Source organism: Leucopleurus acutus (assembly GCF_964270905.1).
Source record: "Leucopleurus acutus genome assembly, chromosome: 8".
Taxonomy (NCBI): domain Eukaryota; kingdom Metazoa; phylum Chordata; class Mammalia; order Artiodactyla; family Delphinidae; genus Leucopleurus; species Leucopleurus acutus.
In genome coordinates this window covers 59,815,784-59,834,694 of record NC_139151.1, presented here as the reverse complement: position 1 = coordinate 59,834,694, position 18,911 = coordinate 59,815,784, and the positions used below count along the sequence as shown (strand labels likewise).

Genomic DNA, 18,911 nt, shown 5'->3' with positions numbered 1-18,911 from the left:
ATTTTGAGCAAGGGATTGGGAACCTATGGCAATCTCCTGGCTATTTCTGCATTTTGCCCAAACTCCATCCCTTAGCTGCGCTTGATCCTCATGATCTTGTAAAGAAGCCAGGGAGATCCCAGCCAGGTACTGTCCCAGACCCAACCCTCCCTGAGACTGGCAAGACTAGGGTGTCAGTCTGATCCGCCCTAGGCTCCACCCACCTAAGACTGTTATTAACACCTTGAGGACCCACCTCTGCATTCCCGCATTCTCACATTCCTTGCTGCCTTTGACCACAGTTATTTCTTCAGGGACAAGCATGGCCTGGAAGACAACGTGGCTACTGTTCCTTTTGGTAGGGGTGGCTGCCGTATGGACAGCCCGGCCCAGGACTGAGCTTCTCAATGTCTGCATGAATGCCAAGCACCATAAGGAAAAGCCAGGTCCCGAGGACAAGCTACATGAGCAGGTGGGCCGAGAAGTGGTCTGGGTTGGGGAAGAGCTGCCTCAGGGAACGTCTGCCTGCCTCCTTGGTGGAGGCAGGAGGCCGCCTGAGCAGGTCTTCAGTTTGCACTGGTTTATGGGCGACACTTTAACACATACTGTGTGCCCAGTGTTGTCAGGCAATTCCAAGAGCTCAGCTTCTTGGTTGTTGGGTTTCCGTGTTACTAAAATCAGGAAGCAGGCCTGGAGAAGAGCCTGGAGAGACCTGTCTGGGGGGTTGATTTTGATTTCTGAGTTTAGACTGGGGCTAACCCCTCCAAGGATCTGAGAGGAGAAAGAGCACACTGCATGTGGCGGCTTCTTTTCTGCCAGCCCCAAACAGCTCAGGAAAAGAGGGTCTCTCACAGTGAGGCTGGGTGCAAGACAAACATGTCCTCTGGGGCTGTCAACCCTATTGGACCTGAGGTCTCCTTCCTATGACAATGACTTTGCCACAATCCCTTCAATCTCCTGAACCTATCTAAAAGTTAAAAAAAAAAAAAGTCAATGTGATGTCATAGCTGTAAAGAAAAAACCAAAAGGCAAGTCACTTGAACTATGCATTTCAATATGTAAATGTTCATATCTCATCAGCAGATAATGGTCACAGTCCGCTATTTGTGCTTGTTTTGCATCATTGACCCCCAGCTGCCAGTGCAGCCTGACAAGTGGTGGTACTACTTGGATACTTCCAGCAGCCTTGACTTTACCCTCTTCAGCCTATATATTTTTTATTTTTTTTATTTTTTAATTTTTTTGCTGTACGCGGGCCTCTCACTGTTGTGGCCTCTCCCGTTGCGGAGCACAGGCTCTGGACGCGCAGGCTCAGTGGCCATGGCTCATGGGCCTAGCCGCTCCGCGGCATGTGGGATCTTCCCGGACCACGGCACGAACCCGTGTCCCCTGCATCGGCAGGCGGACTCTCAACCACTGTGCCACCAGGGAAGCCCCTTCAGCCTATATATTTTTTAAAGTGCACATCTTAATATTGTGCTTTTATACTAAATTCTAGGCCGTGGGTTTTCATTCATTCAATAAGAATGTACTGAGTATTTCTGTAATTAGAACTATTCTGGGGTTGCAGTTTATTTAACTTGCTTCCTTACCTCCAGGTCTTTCTCACCTTCTGAAAGAGGCTTAATCTTACCCTTGTAGAAAACAATTTCCCATTCCTCTCCCGCTTTGTTTTTTCCCAAAGCAATTATCCAGTGATAAGTTTTCCTTGTGTTCCCAGTTTCTAGAAAAATGCCTGGGTTAGAATAAGTAGGAGCTCAATAAAGACTTGAATTAATGAATGTTGTGATGACTGCATCTCTGGGTGAGGCTCCCTCCTGGGATTCCACAGTCTTGGAAAGCCTTCTCCCCCAAAGAAGGCCCCCCAGTAGCAAGTGTTTCCCTGAAGACTGTGTTGGGGAATCAAGGACTAAAACGGGAGAGGCTACGCATGTGAATATTCTGGTTATGCTGGGTGTGAGAGTTAAAAGTCAGTATTATTATTGCCTCTACCCCACAATGAGGGCTCCTCAAGGCCAGGCTTAGAGGCAGCCTCCCCAGCGACCTACCCGAGGCAGAGGAACCAGAATCTGGAGGAGATGGCCATGGTGAGTCAAGGACTTAGCCCCGTGTCTTCCCCTCCCAGTGCAGTCCCTGGAAAAAGAACGCCTGCTGCTCCGTCAATACCAGCCAAGAAGCCCATAAGGATATTTCCTACCTGTACAGATTCAACTGGGACCACTGTGGCAAGATGAAGCCCGCCTGCAAGCGCCACTTCATTCAGGACACCTGCCTCTACGAGTGCTCGCCTAACCTGGGGCCCTGGATCCAGGAGGTATGGGCACCATCCCCACAGACATGAACCTCAGCAGAGGGCAGGGCCCACCAGCCACTTGCAGGGAGGGCGTGGCCCAGGAACTCTGGACTGAGGGTGGTAGTGAACGCAGCTCTCTTGCCCCTTTCCTGTTTGCCCATTTCTGTTCCCCTCTAACCTTAAAGGAGCCTAATTATAGGAATGAGATCACCAGGCAATTTAACCTAACTCCTGACTTATGCTCTCCTGAATAGACACTATGCCTTGCCTAACCTGTTGGTTCTTTTCCTAGATTAAAAGAAGTAAGAATGAAGAATTAAGTAGTTAAAAAATGACTAGCTCTCTACCTCCAACAGCTCCCTTAGCAATCCTGCAGGCAGATCACTTGGGCAAGATAATATCTGAAGAGAGTCAGCCAGTCTGCACACAATGGAGAATGATGCAGAATCCAACCTCCTGCCTTGATGATTCACTGAGATTCTTTCCCCTTTTTCCCTTTAAAAACTGTCATGGCTGAGCAGAATCTTCGGAGTTGGTCTCAGGACATGAGTTCAGCTTTTCCCCAGATTGCCGGCTTTTCTGATTAAAGCAACTTTCCTTTCTACTGACACTGGCCTCTCGCCTCTCGATTATGGGCTTTTGAGCAGAGAACAGCGGAACCGGAGTTTGGTAACAGTAGAGGCACCGCCCCCTCCCCCAGCCCTGGACCCCATCAAGGCTGTAGCAGCTGAGATCCCTGGCTGACTGGAGCCCTCCCTCCCCCCGCTCCCCCCAGGTGAACCAGAGCTGGCGCAAAGAACGGTTCCTGAACGTGCCCCTCTGCAAAGAGGACTGTCAGATCTGGTGGGAAGACTGCCGCACCTCCTACACCTGCAAGACCAACTGGCACAAGGGCTGGAACTGGACCTCAGGTGAGGGACTGGGTGGGGGTGGGGGCGGGGGGAGGGAGGGGTTTGGAGGTGGAGGGGGTGTGTGGAACGAGTATATGGAGATTTGAGGCTGTGGGGCTGGTGGAACAAGAGACGGTTCTGGACCCAGTGGCTACAGGTCTTCCATCCTCCCCACAGGGTATAACCAGTGCCCAGTGAGAGCTGCCTGCCACCGCTTTGACTTCTACTTCCCCACGCCTGCTGCTCTGTGCAATGAAATCTGGAGTCACTCCTACAAAGTCAGCAACTATGGCCGGGGCAGCGGCCGCTGCATCCAGATGTGGTTCGACCCGGCCCAGGGCAACCCCAACGAGGAGGTGGCGAGGTTCTACGCTGAGACCATGAGTGGGGCTGGGCTCCATGAGGCCTGGCCTCTGCGTTTCGGCCTGGTCCTAATGTTGCTCTGGCTGCTCAACTGAGCTCCTTTTATTTTCTGATACCTGGACATCCCTGCCCTGTTAAGAGCCACAGCTCCCAATTCGTCAGTTTCTGTTTCTTGGTGGGAACTCTTGACTGTTTGAATAAAACCAGACACCCCACATGTGTCGGTCGTGTAAGTCATTTGAGTGTGAATGGAAATGTGACTTGTGCTTCCCAGTTCCCACTGATTGAAGCTAGTTAGACTTGGTCAGTTCCCATCTCTGATACTTGCTATGAACTTGCCAGATAACTTAACTATTCTTCCAAGCTGGGACACAGTCATACCTTTCAATTTCATTTTTCACTACAGCTCTGGTCTAGAGCCAGGCCCAGGATTTTATCATTTGAATTGGACCCAAGCCTCCCAGGGTTAACTGTTCTGCCCTGTGCTCAGCTCTCCAATAGAAGAGAGGGGAATAGGAGTGTCCAGCATGTTCTGGATGGCTGGCTGGGAAGAAGTGAAGGGTAGCCACAGGAGCTCTAACCCCCTAACAGATAACACCCCAAAGCGCTATCTGCCAGGCACCGTCCCAGATGCATCTTAAAGGGATAACAGACCCCAGGCCTGACTAGAGGAGCTAAGCCTGAGCTAGTCTGGCAGAGCTAGGGTTGGAACCCACACCTAGATGCCTAGAGCAGGTCCCAAACCAATGATCTGACAGATTTTTAGGCAGTGTTCCTACATTAAGCATAATTTGTAGAAGTTGTAATAAGCGAGGTTATGTTACAGCAACATCCCTAATATCTCAGTGCCTTCACACAACTAACACTGATTTCTTGCTCAAGCTATGGTGCTTAACATGGGTTGTCAGGGGGATTCTGCTTGTCACTTAGGGGCCCAGGCTGATGGAGACTCCATCTCATCACACACTTCCACGAGACAGGAATAGGGAACTTGGTGAATTCCATATAGGCTCTTAAAACTTCCACCCATCACTTATTTCATTGGCTAAATCTAGTCATGACCATGACTAACTTCCAGGAGGCCAGGAAAAATACTGTCCTAACACATGCCTGGAAGCAGAGGGGAATCAGGATATTTGTCAACAGGCTTACAGGCTGCTACAAAGACCTTATTATGTTATGGTCAGTTATATTTCTGGCATGGTCATGGTTACAAATTTAATTTTTCAGTTAGATCCTGGCAAGAAGAACCAACTCTTTGAACTTATACATAGAACTATACAACACAAAAAGTGGAGCAATGCACTGGCCACCACCCTAGTCACTCTTGTGAACACAGCCATTCAATGTATCATTCTCTATAGAGCCAGTGACACTATTTATACATATGACTTGTTTACAGATATATTAGAATTAGTGAAATTTAAGATAAGTACCATCTCAATCCAATATACCTTATCAAAGGCCTATTTGGCTGTTTCTGAACTGTTTCTAAAAATACTGGTTAGAATCCCACTTTCTGTAGTTGTCATCCTCAACTTCTGAGGAGTCATTAGCTTGAGGATGTATTAATAATTTTCCAAATTAAGATTTCCTAGAGCAGCAGTACTGGCATAAAAATAGACATAGAGATTAATGAAACAGAATTGAGAGTCCAGAAATAAACCCTTATATTTATAGTTGAACGATTTTTGACAAAGGTGCTAAGGCAATTCATTGGGATAAAGGATAATCGGTTCAATAAATGTGCTGGTACAATTGATTATCCACATACAAAAAGATGAATTTAGACCTTCAACTCATAACATAAACAAAAATAACTCAAAAGGGATCATAAACTTAAATGTAACAGATAAAACAATAAAAACTTTAGAAGAAAACAGGAGAACACCTTCCAGACCCTGTGTTAGGCAAAGATTTCTTATATTAATGCTTCCACCCATCATTTGTTTCTTTTTTGGACCAAAAACACAGTCCATCACTGAAAAAACTGATAAACTGGACATCATCAAAATTCAAAACTTCTGCACTTCAAAAGACATCATTAAGAAAATAAAAGACAAGAAATAGCCAAGAGGAAATATCTGCAAAACACATATCTGATAAAGGACTTGTATCCATAATATACAAAGAATACCGACAACTTAATAAGACAAACAACAAATTAACTAATGGGCTAAAGAAATGAATGGATATCTTATCAAAGAAAGTACACGAAAAGATGCTCAACATCATCAGTCATTAGGAAAATGCAAATTAAAACCAAAATGAGATACTATTTCATACCCACTAGAATAGCTACAATAATAAGACAGGCAATAACAAATGTTCATGAAGATATAGAGAAACTGGAACCCTCCTATATTGCTGATGGGAATATAATACGGCACTGTCCTTTGGAAAACAGTGTGGCAGTTTCTCAAAAGGTTAACACAAAACTGTCATACGACCCATCAATTCTACTTCTAAGCATCTACTCAAGAGAAATGAAAATACATATCCACACAAAGACTTGCATGTGAATGTTCATAGCAGCATTAGTCGTGATAGCCCCAAACTGAAAATAAGCTCAATGTCCATCAACTGGTGAGTAGACAGACAAAATGTGTCATATCCATACAACAGAATACTATTCAGCAATAAAAAGTAATGAACTACTGACATATGCTATGTCATGGGTGAATCTTAAAAACATTATGCTAAGTGAAAGTCCATTTGTATGAAAGTTCCAGAAAAAGCAAATTTATAGAGACAGAAAGTACACTAGTGGTTGCCTGAGGCTGGATTTCGGAATAGGGATTAACTGTAAATGGGCACAAGGGGGATGAAAATGTTCTAAAACTCATTTATGATCAGGTTGCACCACTCCACAAAGTCACTGTAAACGTTAAATGGGTGAATTTTACGATATGTAAAATGAATGAATGAATGAGTGATTGCCTATAGAATACTCTCCCTTGCAAAGGTAGCATATAAGGAATTTTATAGATTTCTGAAATTTCTGTGGAGTGTACCCATGAGGGGATGCATTCTAAGGAATTTAGCATCTGGCTCCATAAAAATCTATCATCTGAGCCAAACTCTATTCCATCATGAACTTTGAGAAACTGGCTGGACCAACGTGGCAGTCAAGGAGGGAGTCAGTACTTGGTGTAGATGTAAACAATACCAATAGGGATGCTTAGGAGGGTGGCCCACTGCCAAGAATTTTTTTTAGAGAGAGTGCTTACTGCGGTTGGCACAAGTATGGTCTACTGAATTGAGGGTTAGAGACCACAGCCAGGGGAAACAAAAAGGGCTGCATCATATGACTAATCAAAAAAAGAACATGAAGCACATTACCAAAAATACCAACATAATAACCACAATCATATCGCCTTCATCAACTTCCCTAATTCTTTAAAAATTGTTTCTTGTTACCTGTTTGTGGCTTAGCATCTTTCTCCATAGAAGTCTTCTGCTTTGGGGCTGGAATTTTTCTGGAAGTCTCAAGTCCCAGGGCTCTGACAGCTTGAATCATCCAAGCATTAGTTTACGGTAGTGATGTCAGATCCATGAGTCTATTTTCCAGTCAGTCAATTATGGTACGATCTTCAGGAAAACAAAAGGAGAGAAGAGAAGCTCCTTGTTAGCACAAACGGAAGATCGGTCAATCTATTAATTTCTAATACCAGAATAAAAGAGGGAAGAATTTTCACTGGGGTGTAATACAACAGAGCATGAACTTACTGTCAACTGCTATATTTCATGAGGTCTCAGTTGATAGTTGTTTTGAGGAGAACATATTATTAGAACCTGGAGAGGGAGAGGTGGACAAGGAGAGTTTGTCTTCCCAATCAATTTAACAAACTTATTTTTTATAATTCCATTTGTCCTCTCTATTGCCTCAGCTCCAAGGGAGATATGGACAGTGGATGTATTTAGAAATCTTGAGGGCCTCACAGTCTGTTTTTGTAAGATGTGCATGAAAATTACTATCAATAATAAAAGGTTATTTTAAAATAAAGGATAAAATCATCTTGGAAATAGACTTGTTGACAGTCGTCATGCAGACCCTTGCTTATTAAAATGCGTGTGCTTTTACTCATGTGGGAAAGTCTGCAATCACTAAACATTCACAGACACAATCCTTTACCTTGTATAAAAATCCTCTAGAAAGGACGAATTCTTCTCTTTGCTCTAACATCTTTCTCCACAATGTGAACATGATGTACAGGGCAGCTCTTATGATACTGATAAGCTGAATTTTAAAACACGGAGCATACCAATTATACCTAACTATTTTTAGCATCCCTCCTTGCCTCCTTCTTTACTTATGAGTACCATGCTGTGAGGGAACAAATTTTTTATGTATTCTAGCAGCTGTCTGGGAAGTGCCAAGATGATTTTGGTATAAAATATGCCTTGATAGTTTTATTATTCTGAATTTAGGACCTGATCTTGGAGAAGGGAAACAGAAAAAAAAAAAAGTGTTGTCAGGAAATAACCTCAGTCTTGGCTGTGTTATTAATACAAAAACTGTATTTTATAACAACCTTGTCACCAAGAATTTTAACTTCTCTAGAAATGAGGGATCCTATTGTTTCATGTTATATCATGACCCAAGAGCATGATGCAAGTCAGCACAAAGCCCAAAAAATTAACATGCTTTTTTGAGAAGTGAAAGTTCAAATTCAGGTTGATAATGACCTAAACTTTGCTATGAGGGCAAAACACACAGGAAACAAAAAATAACTTTTATTTATTCGTGTTAACAATAGACTGTATACTCGAAAACCATTTTACTTACAAGTGACCAATATTATTTAAAGCTTTATGCTTCTTAAAATAGAAGTAATCTGAAGAAGCACTTCTGGAATGACAGAGTAAGGACATCTGAAAATCCACTCCCCCATAAAAGCAATAACACTGGCAAAACTTGTCAAAATCAACTTTTCCAGAACCCTGGAAATTAATCAAAGCTTTCAAAAACCTACGGAGAATTTATTCAAGAAAAATGGCTGAATATCAGTAGGAACAGTGAGCTTTGTGGTACTTTTATTTGCTTTTTCCCATCCTCCTCTCCCCAACTCCACAGTAGTCTCCAAAATCAGCAGCCTCACAACTACAGTAGCTATGAAAACCAGTGGCCTAGCAGCCACTAGAGGGGGCAGAGTGGGTGTGGATCTCCCCAAAAAGCCCTATCTCTAGAGAACTGTCACTACTTGATCTATCTGGAAGCTCTGTTAAGAGCCCCATTCACAAGGCTTGTCTGACTCAGAGCCCACCCAGTGAGAAACCCAAAGCCTAGGTGTTTGTCTAAATAACCAGCAGCAAATTATTTGACATCCCAGCTTCCTATCAGTTGTGGCAAACAAGAGGCAGGACAAAAAACTTAAAAGGAACATCAGGGAATGAGATGCCAAAAGGGAGCTTTGAAAAGCTCTGACATCTCTACCTGGGGATCTTGAATTCACGTGCATTTGCAGAACTGTGAATATATCCAGGAAATACCTGAGAAGGCTCCAATCCCTCAGCTCTGGGTTAGGTGATGATCCAAAGGCAAGATCCATGAAAGAAAGAACTGATAAGCTAGATTTAATCAAAATTAAAATTTTTTGCGCGATTAAAGACATTGTTGGAAATTCCCTGGAGGTCCAGTGGTTAGGACTCAGTGCTTTCACTGCCGGGGCCTGAGTTCGATCCCTAGTTGAGGAACTAAGATACTGCAAGCCATGCAGCATGTCAAAAAAAAAAAAAAAAAAAAAGACATTATCAAGAGAGTGAAAGGTGAAAGGACAAGCCACAGACTGAGAGAACATATTTGCAAAAGATATATCTGATAAATGCCTGTTATCCAAAATATACAAAGAACTTTTAAAACTAAACAATAAGAAAACAACTTGATTAAAAAAAATGGGCAAAAGATATTAATTAACGAATACTTCATCAAAGAAGATATACAGATGGCAAATAAGCATATGAAAACATGCTGCACATTATATGTCATTAGGAAGTGCAAATTAAAACAACAACATGGGGCTTCCCTGGTGGCACAGAGGTTAGGAATCCGCCTGCCAATACAGGGGACACGGGTTTGAGCCCTGGTACGGGAAGATCCCACATGCCGCGGAGCAGCTAAGCCCATGCGCCAAAACCACTGAGGCTGCACCCTAGCGCCTGTGCTCCACAACAAGAGAAGCCACTGCAATGAGAAGCCCGCACATAGCAACGAAGACCCAACGCAGCCATAAATAAATAAATAAATAAATTTTAAAAAAACAACAAGTGCTTCCCTCGTGGCGCAGTGGTTGAGAGTCCGCCTGCCGATGCAGGGGACGCGGGTTCGTGCCCCGGTCCGGGAGGATTCCACATGCCGCGGAGCGGCTGGGCCCGTGAGCCATGGTCGCTGAGCCTGCGCGTCCGGAGCCTGTGCTCCGCAATGGGAGAGGCCACAACAGTGAGAGCCCCGCGTACAGCCAAAAAAAAAAAAACACACACAACAACATGATACCATTACACACCTATTAGAATGTCCAGAATCTGGAACACTGACAACACCAAATACTGGCAAGGATGTGGAGCAAAAGGAACCTTCACTCATTGCTGGTGGGAATGCACAGTAATACAGCCACTTTGGAAGATAGTTTGATGGTTTCTTAAAAAACTAAACATACTCTTACCACATGATCCAGCACTCATGCTCCTTAGTATTTACCCAAAGGAGTTGAAAAGTTATTTCTACACTAAGACCTGCACATTAAGGTCTAGAGCAGCTTTATTCATAACTGCTAAACCTTGGAAGCAACAAAGATGTCCTTCAGTAGGTGAGTGAGTAAATAAACTGTGGTACACCCAGATAATGGAATATTATTCAACACTAAAAAGAAATGAACTATCAAGCCATGAAAACAGATGGGGGAACTGGGGACTTCCCTGGTGGTCCAGTGGTTAAGGATCCACCTTCCAATGCAGGGGATGCGGGTTCAATCCCTGGTCGGGGAACTAAGATCCCACATGCTGCGGGGCAACTCAGCTGGCACACGACAACTACTGAGCTCGAGTGCCTTGACAAGAGAGTCAGTGCCGCAAACTACAGAGCGCACGTGTCCTGGAGCCTGTGCACCACAACTAGAGGAAAAAAACCTGCATGCCACAACTAGAAAGAAGCCCGTGCGCTATGACGAAGAGCCCGCATGCCGCAACTAAGACCAGTCGCAGCCAAAAAAAATAAAGAAAATAAATTAATTAAATAAATAAATATTTTATAAAAAAGACATGGAGGAACCGTAAATATATATTACTAAGTGGAAGAAGCCAATATGAAAAAGCTACATACTGTATGTTTCTAACTATATGACATCTGGAAAAGGCAAAAGTATAGAGATAGCAAAAGGATCAGTGGTTGCTGGGATTGTGGGGAGGGGGGTGTAGGCAGAGCACAGAGGATTTTTAGTGCAGTGAAAATACTCTGTATATTATAATGATGGATACCATTATGCATTTGTCCAAATTCATTGCATGTACAACACCAAGAGTGAACCCTAATGTAAATTATGGACTTTGGCTGATTAAGATGTGTCAATGTAGGTTCATCAATGTAACAATGTTACCACTCTGGTTGAGGATGTTATAATGGAGGAAGCTATGTATGTGTGGGGGCAGGGGATATATAGGAAATTTCTGTACCTTCCCCTCAATTTCATTGTGAACCTTAAGCTGCTCTAAAAAACGAAAGCCTGAATAAAAGTTTTTTTTATTAGAGGTGCTCAAAAGCAGGTTTGAAGTGGCTTCAGGTTTGAAGAATCTATAAATGTGAAGATGGAAAACAGAAATTGTCCATTCTTAAGAACAAAAAAAAAAAAAGGGAAAAATGAACACAGCCTCAGGGACTTGTGGTAACCATCATGCATACCAAAATATGCACAATGGGAGTTCTATAAGGGGGGGGAGATATAAATATTATAGTATTGGAGGAATCATGGCCTAATCTCAGATTTTATAAAAAAAATTAATCTGCACATCTGAGAAGCTCAATGACATCAAGATAATATAAACTCAAAGAAATACACACTTAAACACATGAGAGTCAAACTACTGGAAGACAAAGAGAGAATCCTACAAGCAGCAATAGAAAAACAACTTATCATGTACAAAGTACCCTCAATAAGAGTAACTGCTAATGCTTCATCAGCAACGATGAAGGCCAGGAGGCAGTGGGATAATATATTCAAAGTGCTGAAGTGAAAAAGCTCAATCAAGAATTCTACAACCAAGGGGAATTCCCTGGCGGTCCAGTGGTTAGAACTCCCTGCTTTCACTGCCAAGGGTATGGGTTTAATCCCTGGTCAGGGAACTAAAACCCCGCAAGCTGCACAGTTCATCCAAAAAAAAAAAAAAAAGAAAAAGAAAAAAAAAGAATTCTATAACCAGAAAAACTATCCTTCAAATGAAGGAGAGGGACTTTCCCTGGTGGCACAGTGGTTAAGACTCTGCGCTCCCAATGCAGGGGGCCTGGGTTCAATCCCTGGTCAGGGAACTAGATCCCACATGCGTGCCACAACTAAGAGTTCACATGCCACAACTAAGGAGCCTGTGTGCTGCAATTAAGGAGCCCACATGCTGCAACTAAGACCCAGTGCAACCAAATAAATGAATATTTAAAAAAAAAAGGAAGGCAAAATTAAGACATACCCAAATAAACCAAAAGTGAGAGAATTTGTTGCTAGCAGACTTTCTTTACAAGAAATACTAAAGGTTGTTCTTCAAGCTGAAATGAAAGGCCACCAGACAGTATGTGAATCCCCATGAAGAAATCAAGAGCATAAGTAAAAGTTAGTATACAAAGAAATATAAAATATGGTATAAATGTATTTATGTTGTAACACTTATCCTATCTAATGGAAAAAGACAGCTGTGTAAAATAATACTTATTAAAAGTCTGTTGATATGTTCATAATGTGTAAAATTATACTTTGTATGACAATAATAGTACAAAGGAGTGGGGGAGGGAATGAAGCTATATTGGAGCAAAGTTTTGAATACTATTGAAACTCGGTATTAACATCAACTAGATTGTTATAAATTATGATGTTAGTTGTAATCTCGGAGCAACTAGTAAGAAAAAACTCAAAAATTATAGTAAAAGAAACAACAAAGGCATTAAAATGGTACACTACAAAATATGAATTAAACACAAAGATGGCAGTAATGGAGAAACGGAGGGACAAAAAAGACAAACAACATATATAAAGCAAATAAAATTAAAGATGTAAAACATATCATTAGTAATTACATTTTATATAAATGGATTAAATACTCCCAATAAAAGTGCAGAGATTAGCAGATAAAAAAATCATTATCCTGGGCTTCCCTGGTGGTGCAGTGGTTGAGAGTCCGCCTGCCAATGCAGGGGACACGGGTTCGTGCCCCGGTCCGGGAAGATACCACATGCCGCGGAGCGGCTGGGCCCGTGAGCCATGGCCGCTGAGCCTGCGCGTCCGGAGCCTGTGCTCCGCAACGGGAGAGGCCACAACAGTGAGAGGCCCGCGTACCGCAAAAAAAATAAAAATAAAAAAAATAAAGCACTGAACAAACAAGGAATAGAAGGGATTTTCCCCAATGTGATAAAGGACATCTATGAAAAACCCACAGCTAACATCCTGTTCTATGCCAAAAGGCTTTACCCCTAAGATCAGCAATAAGACAGGTATATCCACTGTCATCATGTCTACTCAACACTGTATAAAAGTTGTAGCTAGGGCTATTAGTGAAGAAAAAGAAATAAGATCCATACAAATTGGAATGTTAGAAGTAAAACAATTTCTATTCACAAATGATGTGATATTCTATATAGAAAATCCTAAGGAATCCTCAAACACATGATTACTAACAAATGAGTTCAGCAACTTTGTAGGATACCAGATCAATATGCAAAAATAATTTGTATTTCTATACACTAGCAATGAACAATACAAAAATAAATTTAAGAATACAGTTCCAGGCTTCCCTGGTGGCGCAATGGTTGAGAATCTGTCTGCCAATGCAGGGGACACGGGTTCAAGCCCTGGTCCGGGAAGATCCCACATGCCGCGGAGCAACTAAGCCCGTGCGCCACAACTACTGAGCCTGCGTCCTAGAGCCCACAAGCCACAACTACTGAGCCCGCGTGCCACAACTACTGAAGCCCTTGTGCCTAGAGCCCGTGCTCCGCAACAAGAGAAGCCACCGCAATGAGAAGCCTGCGCACCGCAACAAAGAGTAGCCCCCGCTCGCCGCAGCTAGAGAAAGCCCGTGCACAGCAACGAAAACCCAACGCAGCCAAAAATAAATTAATTAAATAAATAAATTTATTAAAATAAATAAAATGTGTGGCCCAGGATAAAAAAAAAAAAAGAATACAGTTCCATTCACAATAGCTTAAAAAAGAATCAAATACACAGGAAAAAATTTAACAAACGAAGTAAAAGACTTGCACAGGGGACTTCCCTGGCAGTCCAGTGGTTAAGACTCCGTGCTTCCCAGCCGCATAGCACAGGAAGATCAGTTCGGTGCTTTGTGACCACCTAGAGGGGTGGGATAGGGAGGGTGGGAGGGAGGGAGACGAAAGAGGGAAGAGATATGGGGATATATGTATAACTGATTCACTTCGTTATAAAGCAGAAACTAACACACCATTGTAAAGCAATTATACTCCAATAAAGAATTAAAAAAAAAAAAAAAAGACTCCGTGCTTCCACTGCAAGGGGCGTGGATTCAATCCCTAGACAGGGAAATAAGATCCCACATGTCACATGGCGAGGCCAAATTAAAAAACAACAACAACAACAAAAAAGCTTGTACACTGAAAATTACAAAACATTGTTGAAAGAAATGCAAAACCTAAATAAATTCCATGTTCATCAATGAGAAGACTTGATAGTGTTATGAGGACAATACTCCCCAAATTGATCTACAGATTGAACTCAATTCTTATCAAAATCTCAGCTGGCTATTTTGGAGTAACTGGCAACCTGATCCTAAAATCCATATGGACATGAAAGAGACCTACAATAGCCAAAACAATCTTGAAAAAGAACAAAATTAGAGGACTCACACTTCCTGATTTTAAAACTTACTACAAAACTATAAGACAGTACAGTAGCAGGATGGAGCTGAGAGTCCGGATTTTTGACAACAGTGCTAAGACAATGCAAGAGGGGAAAGCATAATCTTTTCAAAATATGGTGCACGGACACAACTGAATATTCACATGCAAAAAAATTAAGCTGGACTCTATTTTACACCACACACAAAAACTAACTCAAAATGGATCAAAGGCCTAACCATAAGAGCTAAAACTATAAAACTGTAAGAAAACGTAGGGGAAGAGCTTCATAATATTACATTAGGCAGTGATTTCTTGGATATGATAGCAAAAGCACAGGTAACAAAAGAAAAAAAGACAGATTGGACTACATCAAAATTTAAAACTTCTGTCCAGCAAAAGACAATTAATAGAATGAAAGGCAACATACAGAATGGGAGAAAATATTTGCAAATCATGTATCTGATAAGGGGTTAACCCAGAATATATAAAGAACTCCTATAATTTAACAAAAACAAAATAACCTGATTAAAAAATGGGCAAATAACATGAATAAACATTTCTCCAAAGAAGATATACAAATTACCAACAAGCATACAAAAATAGGCTCAACATTACTAATCATTAGAGAAATGCAAATCAAAACCACAGTGACATACCACCTCATATCCACTAGGATGGCTACAATTAAAGAAACAAACAAACCAACAGAAAATAACAAGTGTAGCCAGGATGTGGAGAAATTGAAATCCTTGTACACTGCTGGTGGAAATGTAAAATTGTGCAATCATTTTGGAAAACAGTATGACAGTTCCTCAAAAATTAAAAATAGAATTACCATATGATCCAGCTCTTCCACTTCTGGTTATATATCCAAAAGAATTGAAAGCAGGGTCCCAAAGAGATAGTTGTATACCTGTGTTCATAGTTGCATTCTTCACAATAGTCAGAAGGTGGAAGCAGCTCAAGTGTCCATGGATGGATGAACGGATAAAATGTGGTATATACACACAATGGAATATTATTCAGCTATAAAAAGGAATGAAATTCTGACACATGGATGAACCTTGAGGACATTATGCTAAGTGTAATAAGCCAGTCACAAAAGGACAAATAATGTATGACCCCAATTATATGAGATATCTAGAGCAGTCAAATTCTTAGAGACAGAAGGTTGAATGGTGGTTACTGAGGACTGGGGAGAGAAGGAAATGGGGAGCTGCTGACTAATGGAAATAGAGTTTCAGTTTTACAGGATGAAAATGTCCTAGAGATTTGTTGCACAACAATATGAATATACTTAACACTACTGAATTGTATACTTAAAATGGTTAAGGCAGTAAATTTTATATAGTCTGTATTTTACCACAATTTTTTAAAAGGCTAAAATATTGTTTAATTGAGGTATTCTCATTTATCAGATTTGAGACAATTTTTCTCTGTGACCCTGGACTTCTGTACCTCATCTTCTACCTGTGTCCATCTGGCTGCTCATAAATTAATCTGATAGCTGCCATTTAAGCCTACTCAAGCAACCTAAATGTCCATCAATAGATGAATGGAAAAAGAAGATGTGTTCAGAGTAGTATTCTTTACAGTAGTCAAAAGGTGGAAGCAGGGCTTCCCTGGTGGCGCAGTGGTTGAGAGTCCGCCTGCCAGTGCAGGAGACGCGGGTTCGTGCCCTGGTCCGGGAAGATCCCACATGCCGTGGAGTGGCTGGGCCCGTGAGCCATGGCCGCTGAGCCTGCGCGTCCAGAGCCTGTGCTCCAAAACAGGAGAGGCCACAACAGTGAGAGGCCCACGTACAGCAAAAAAAATAAAGGTGGAAGCAGCTCAAATGTCCATGGATGGATGAATGGATAAAATGTGGTATATACACACAATGGAATATTACTCAGCCATAAAAACAAATGAAATATTGCCATTTGCAGCATATGAATGGATGTACAGATTATGATACTAAGTGAAATGTCAGGCAGAAAAAGACAAATATTACATGATATCACTTATATGTGGAATCTAAAAAAATAATACATTGCCATGTGGTGTGGCCAAAATGATAATAATACAAATCAACTTATTTACAAAATAGAAACAGAGTCACAGACATAGAAAACAAACTTATGGTTACCTAACGGGAAAGGGGAGGGAGAAGGATAAATTAGGAGTATGGAATTAACAGATACACACCACTATATATAAAATAGATGAACAACAGGGATTTACTGTACAGCATAGGGAACTATATTCAATATCTTGTAATAACCTATAATGGAAAAGAATCTGAAGCTGTACACCTGAAGTTAACACAATATTATAAATCAAATATAGTTAATTAAAATTTTTTTTAAGCCTACTCAGTATATGTCAGGCTTTTCTACATATAATTCTCAACAATCTTCTTGTGAGCAAACTGAAACTGAGAAAGATTCAGTGATATTTCCCACAGTTGTGGGAGGGATGGAGCTATCGCTGGGTCCCATGACCTGGCCCCAAAGCCTGGGTTCTTTCTCACTAGGTCCCATTCCCCTCAAGTTAGCTTTATCCTAACAACCGCTTGGGGTCAAAAATTCAGATCCCCCTTGGAGATGAGCAATCATCTAGATTTTGATGCATGTTGAATGTGTAGACCCTGGAATGAATAAATTAACAAATAAAGAGATGAATGAAAACAGGAATGGATCATTTGACAGACTAAAGCAATCCTGAAGAGGGTGGGATCGGAAGAGAAGGAAGAGCAGGAGGAAAGCTGAAAGAGGAAATTGTATCTATGCTTCCCAGAGCTCCTAGTCAGTCTATCCGGCGCTGAGGACAGAGAACACAGAGGGCAGTGCTGCGGCTTGGAGCTGCTGCTAACCTGAAGACAGGCCAATCCAGAGTTGTGTGTGCGCCCAGCAGCAAAGGAGGCTCAGGCAAGTTGCCCTAAGGAGGGGATGGTGACAGGACACTGGGGAGACTTGGCAGGTTGGCGCATAGGGGCGGGGCATACCTCTCTTTAGAAAGATCACTCTGGCTCCTGCGGGGAAGGTGACTTGAAGGGGAAGAAACTGGAGGAGGGAAGACCTTACCCCAAACACAGAGCCAAGGGAAGTGAATTCCAGAAATGTTTTCGGAGAGACCTTGCCAGGGCTTGGTGATCAACTGCATGGAGGATGGGGAGGGAGAGGAAAGTCTCTATTATCAACTCTTAGGTCCCTCGGTGACAGAGCCTAAAGGAAAAGATCTGTCATGGGCGGGGTGAAAGGTGAGAGGCAGTCATGGACAGAGTAGTGGGCCGTCACTTTTGCTGGGGGTCTCCCACGACTCTAAGTGCTTGTCTGGTTAGCAGCTCCAATGTGAGGGACTTTTATGTTGTCCCTCAGGTCCTAGGGTCCTGCATTTGTGTTTTGAGGGATAAGGTAGGGATCTGGTTCATCTGTCCAGAAAGAGCTGAGGAGGCCAGAGTCACGATGTGGGGGGTGGACAGGAGGAAATGGCTTTCAGAGAATAGGGAAGGAAAAAGTCTGAGAAAGCAAAGCTGTTTAAAAACAACCACCCCAGGGGCTTCCCTCGCGGTGCAGTGGTTAAGAATCTGCCTGCCAAGGCAGGGGACACGGGTTCGAGCTGGTCCAGGAAGATCCCACATGCTGCGGAGCAACTAAGCCCGTGTGCCACGACTACTGAGCCTGCGCCCTAGAGCCCACGTGCCACAACTACCGAGCCCGCGTGCCACAACTACTGAAGCCCGTGTGCCTAGAGCCCGTGCTCCGCAACAAGAGAAGCCACTGCAATGAGAAGCCTGCACACTGCAACGCAGAGTAGCCCCCACTAGACACAACTAAAGAAAGCCCTCGTGCAGCAACAAAGACCTAATGCAGCCAAAAATAAATTAAAAAAAAAAAGTAGAGTCCCAGTAGCAACCTAAATGTCCATCAACAGACTGACTGGATAAAGAAGATGTGGTACATATATACAATGGAATATTACTCAGCCATAAAAAAGAATGAAATGATGCTATTTGCAACAACATGGATGGACCTAGAGATTATCATACTAAGTGAAATGAACCAGACAGAGAAAGACAAGTATCATATGATACTGCTTATATGTGGAATCTTTAAAAAAACAAACAAAAAAAACCACCCTTGTCATTTCTGTATCATTTAACCAAACACCACCCTGCGTGTTACCTCACCTTGATCCTTGTGCTGATCCGGAGAACTCAGCAGAGCTGGGTCGCTGCCACCCCAGGGGTAACAGGGTTTCTAACCTGGCATGGGAACCCAGGTAATCCAGGGTGTAAAGGCAGGGCACTTGCTGGACACAGGATGAGGGCACTGTG

The 18,911-nt window shown here is 42.5% G+C and overlaps 1 protein-coding gene and 1 long non-coding RNA gene across 3 annotated transcripts in view; one reads left to right on the top strand and one right to left on the bottom strand.

The window, feature by feature from the left end:
• The window catches only part of LOC309965196, a 62,916-nt gene that overhangs the window by 40,226 nt on the left and 3,779 nt on the right, over positions 1–18,911 (bottom strand). For both annotated transcript variants that reach the window (XR_014326376.1, XR_014326377.1), the window contains exon 2: positions 6,946–7,116. This is a non-coding gene — a long non-coding RNA (uncharacterized lncRNA). The remainder of the gene's footprint in view (positions 1–6,945; positions 7,117–18,911) is intronic.
• Positions 302–3,620, top strand: LOC309965194 (folate receptor alpha-like; the record flags this gene model as incomplete). Its single annotated transcript, XM_082844563.1, has 4 exons — positions 302–451; positions 2,105–2,293; positions 3,048–3,183; positions 3,340–3,620. 4 exons carry the CDS (start codon positions 302–304, stop codon positions 3,618–3,620), a joined length of 756 nt encoding a protein of 251 aa, XP_082700689.1.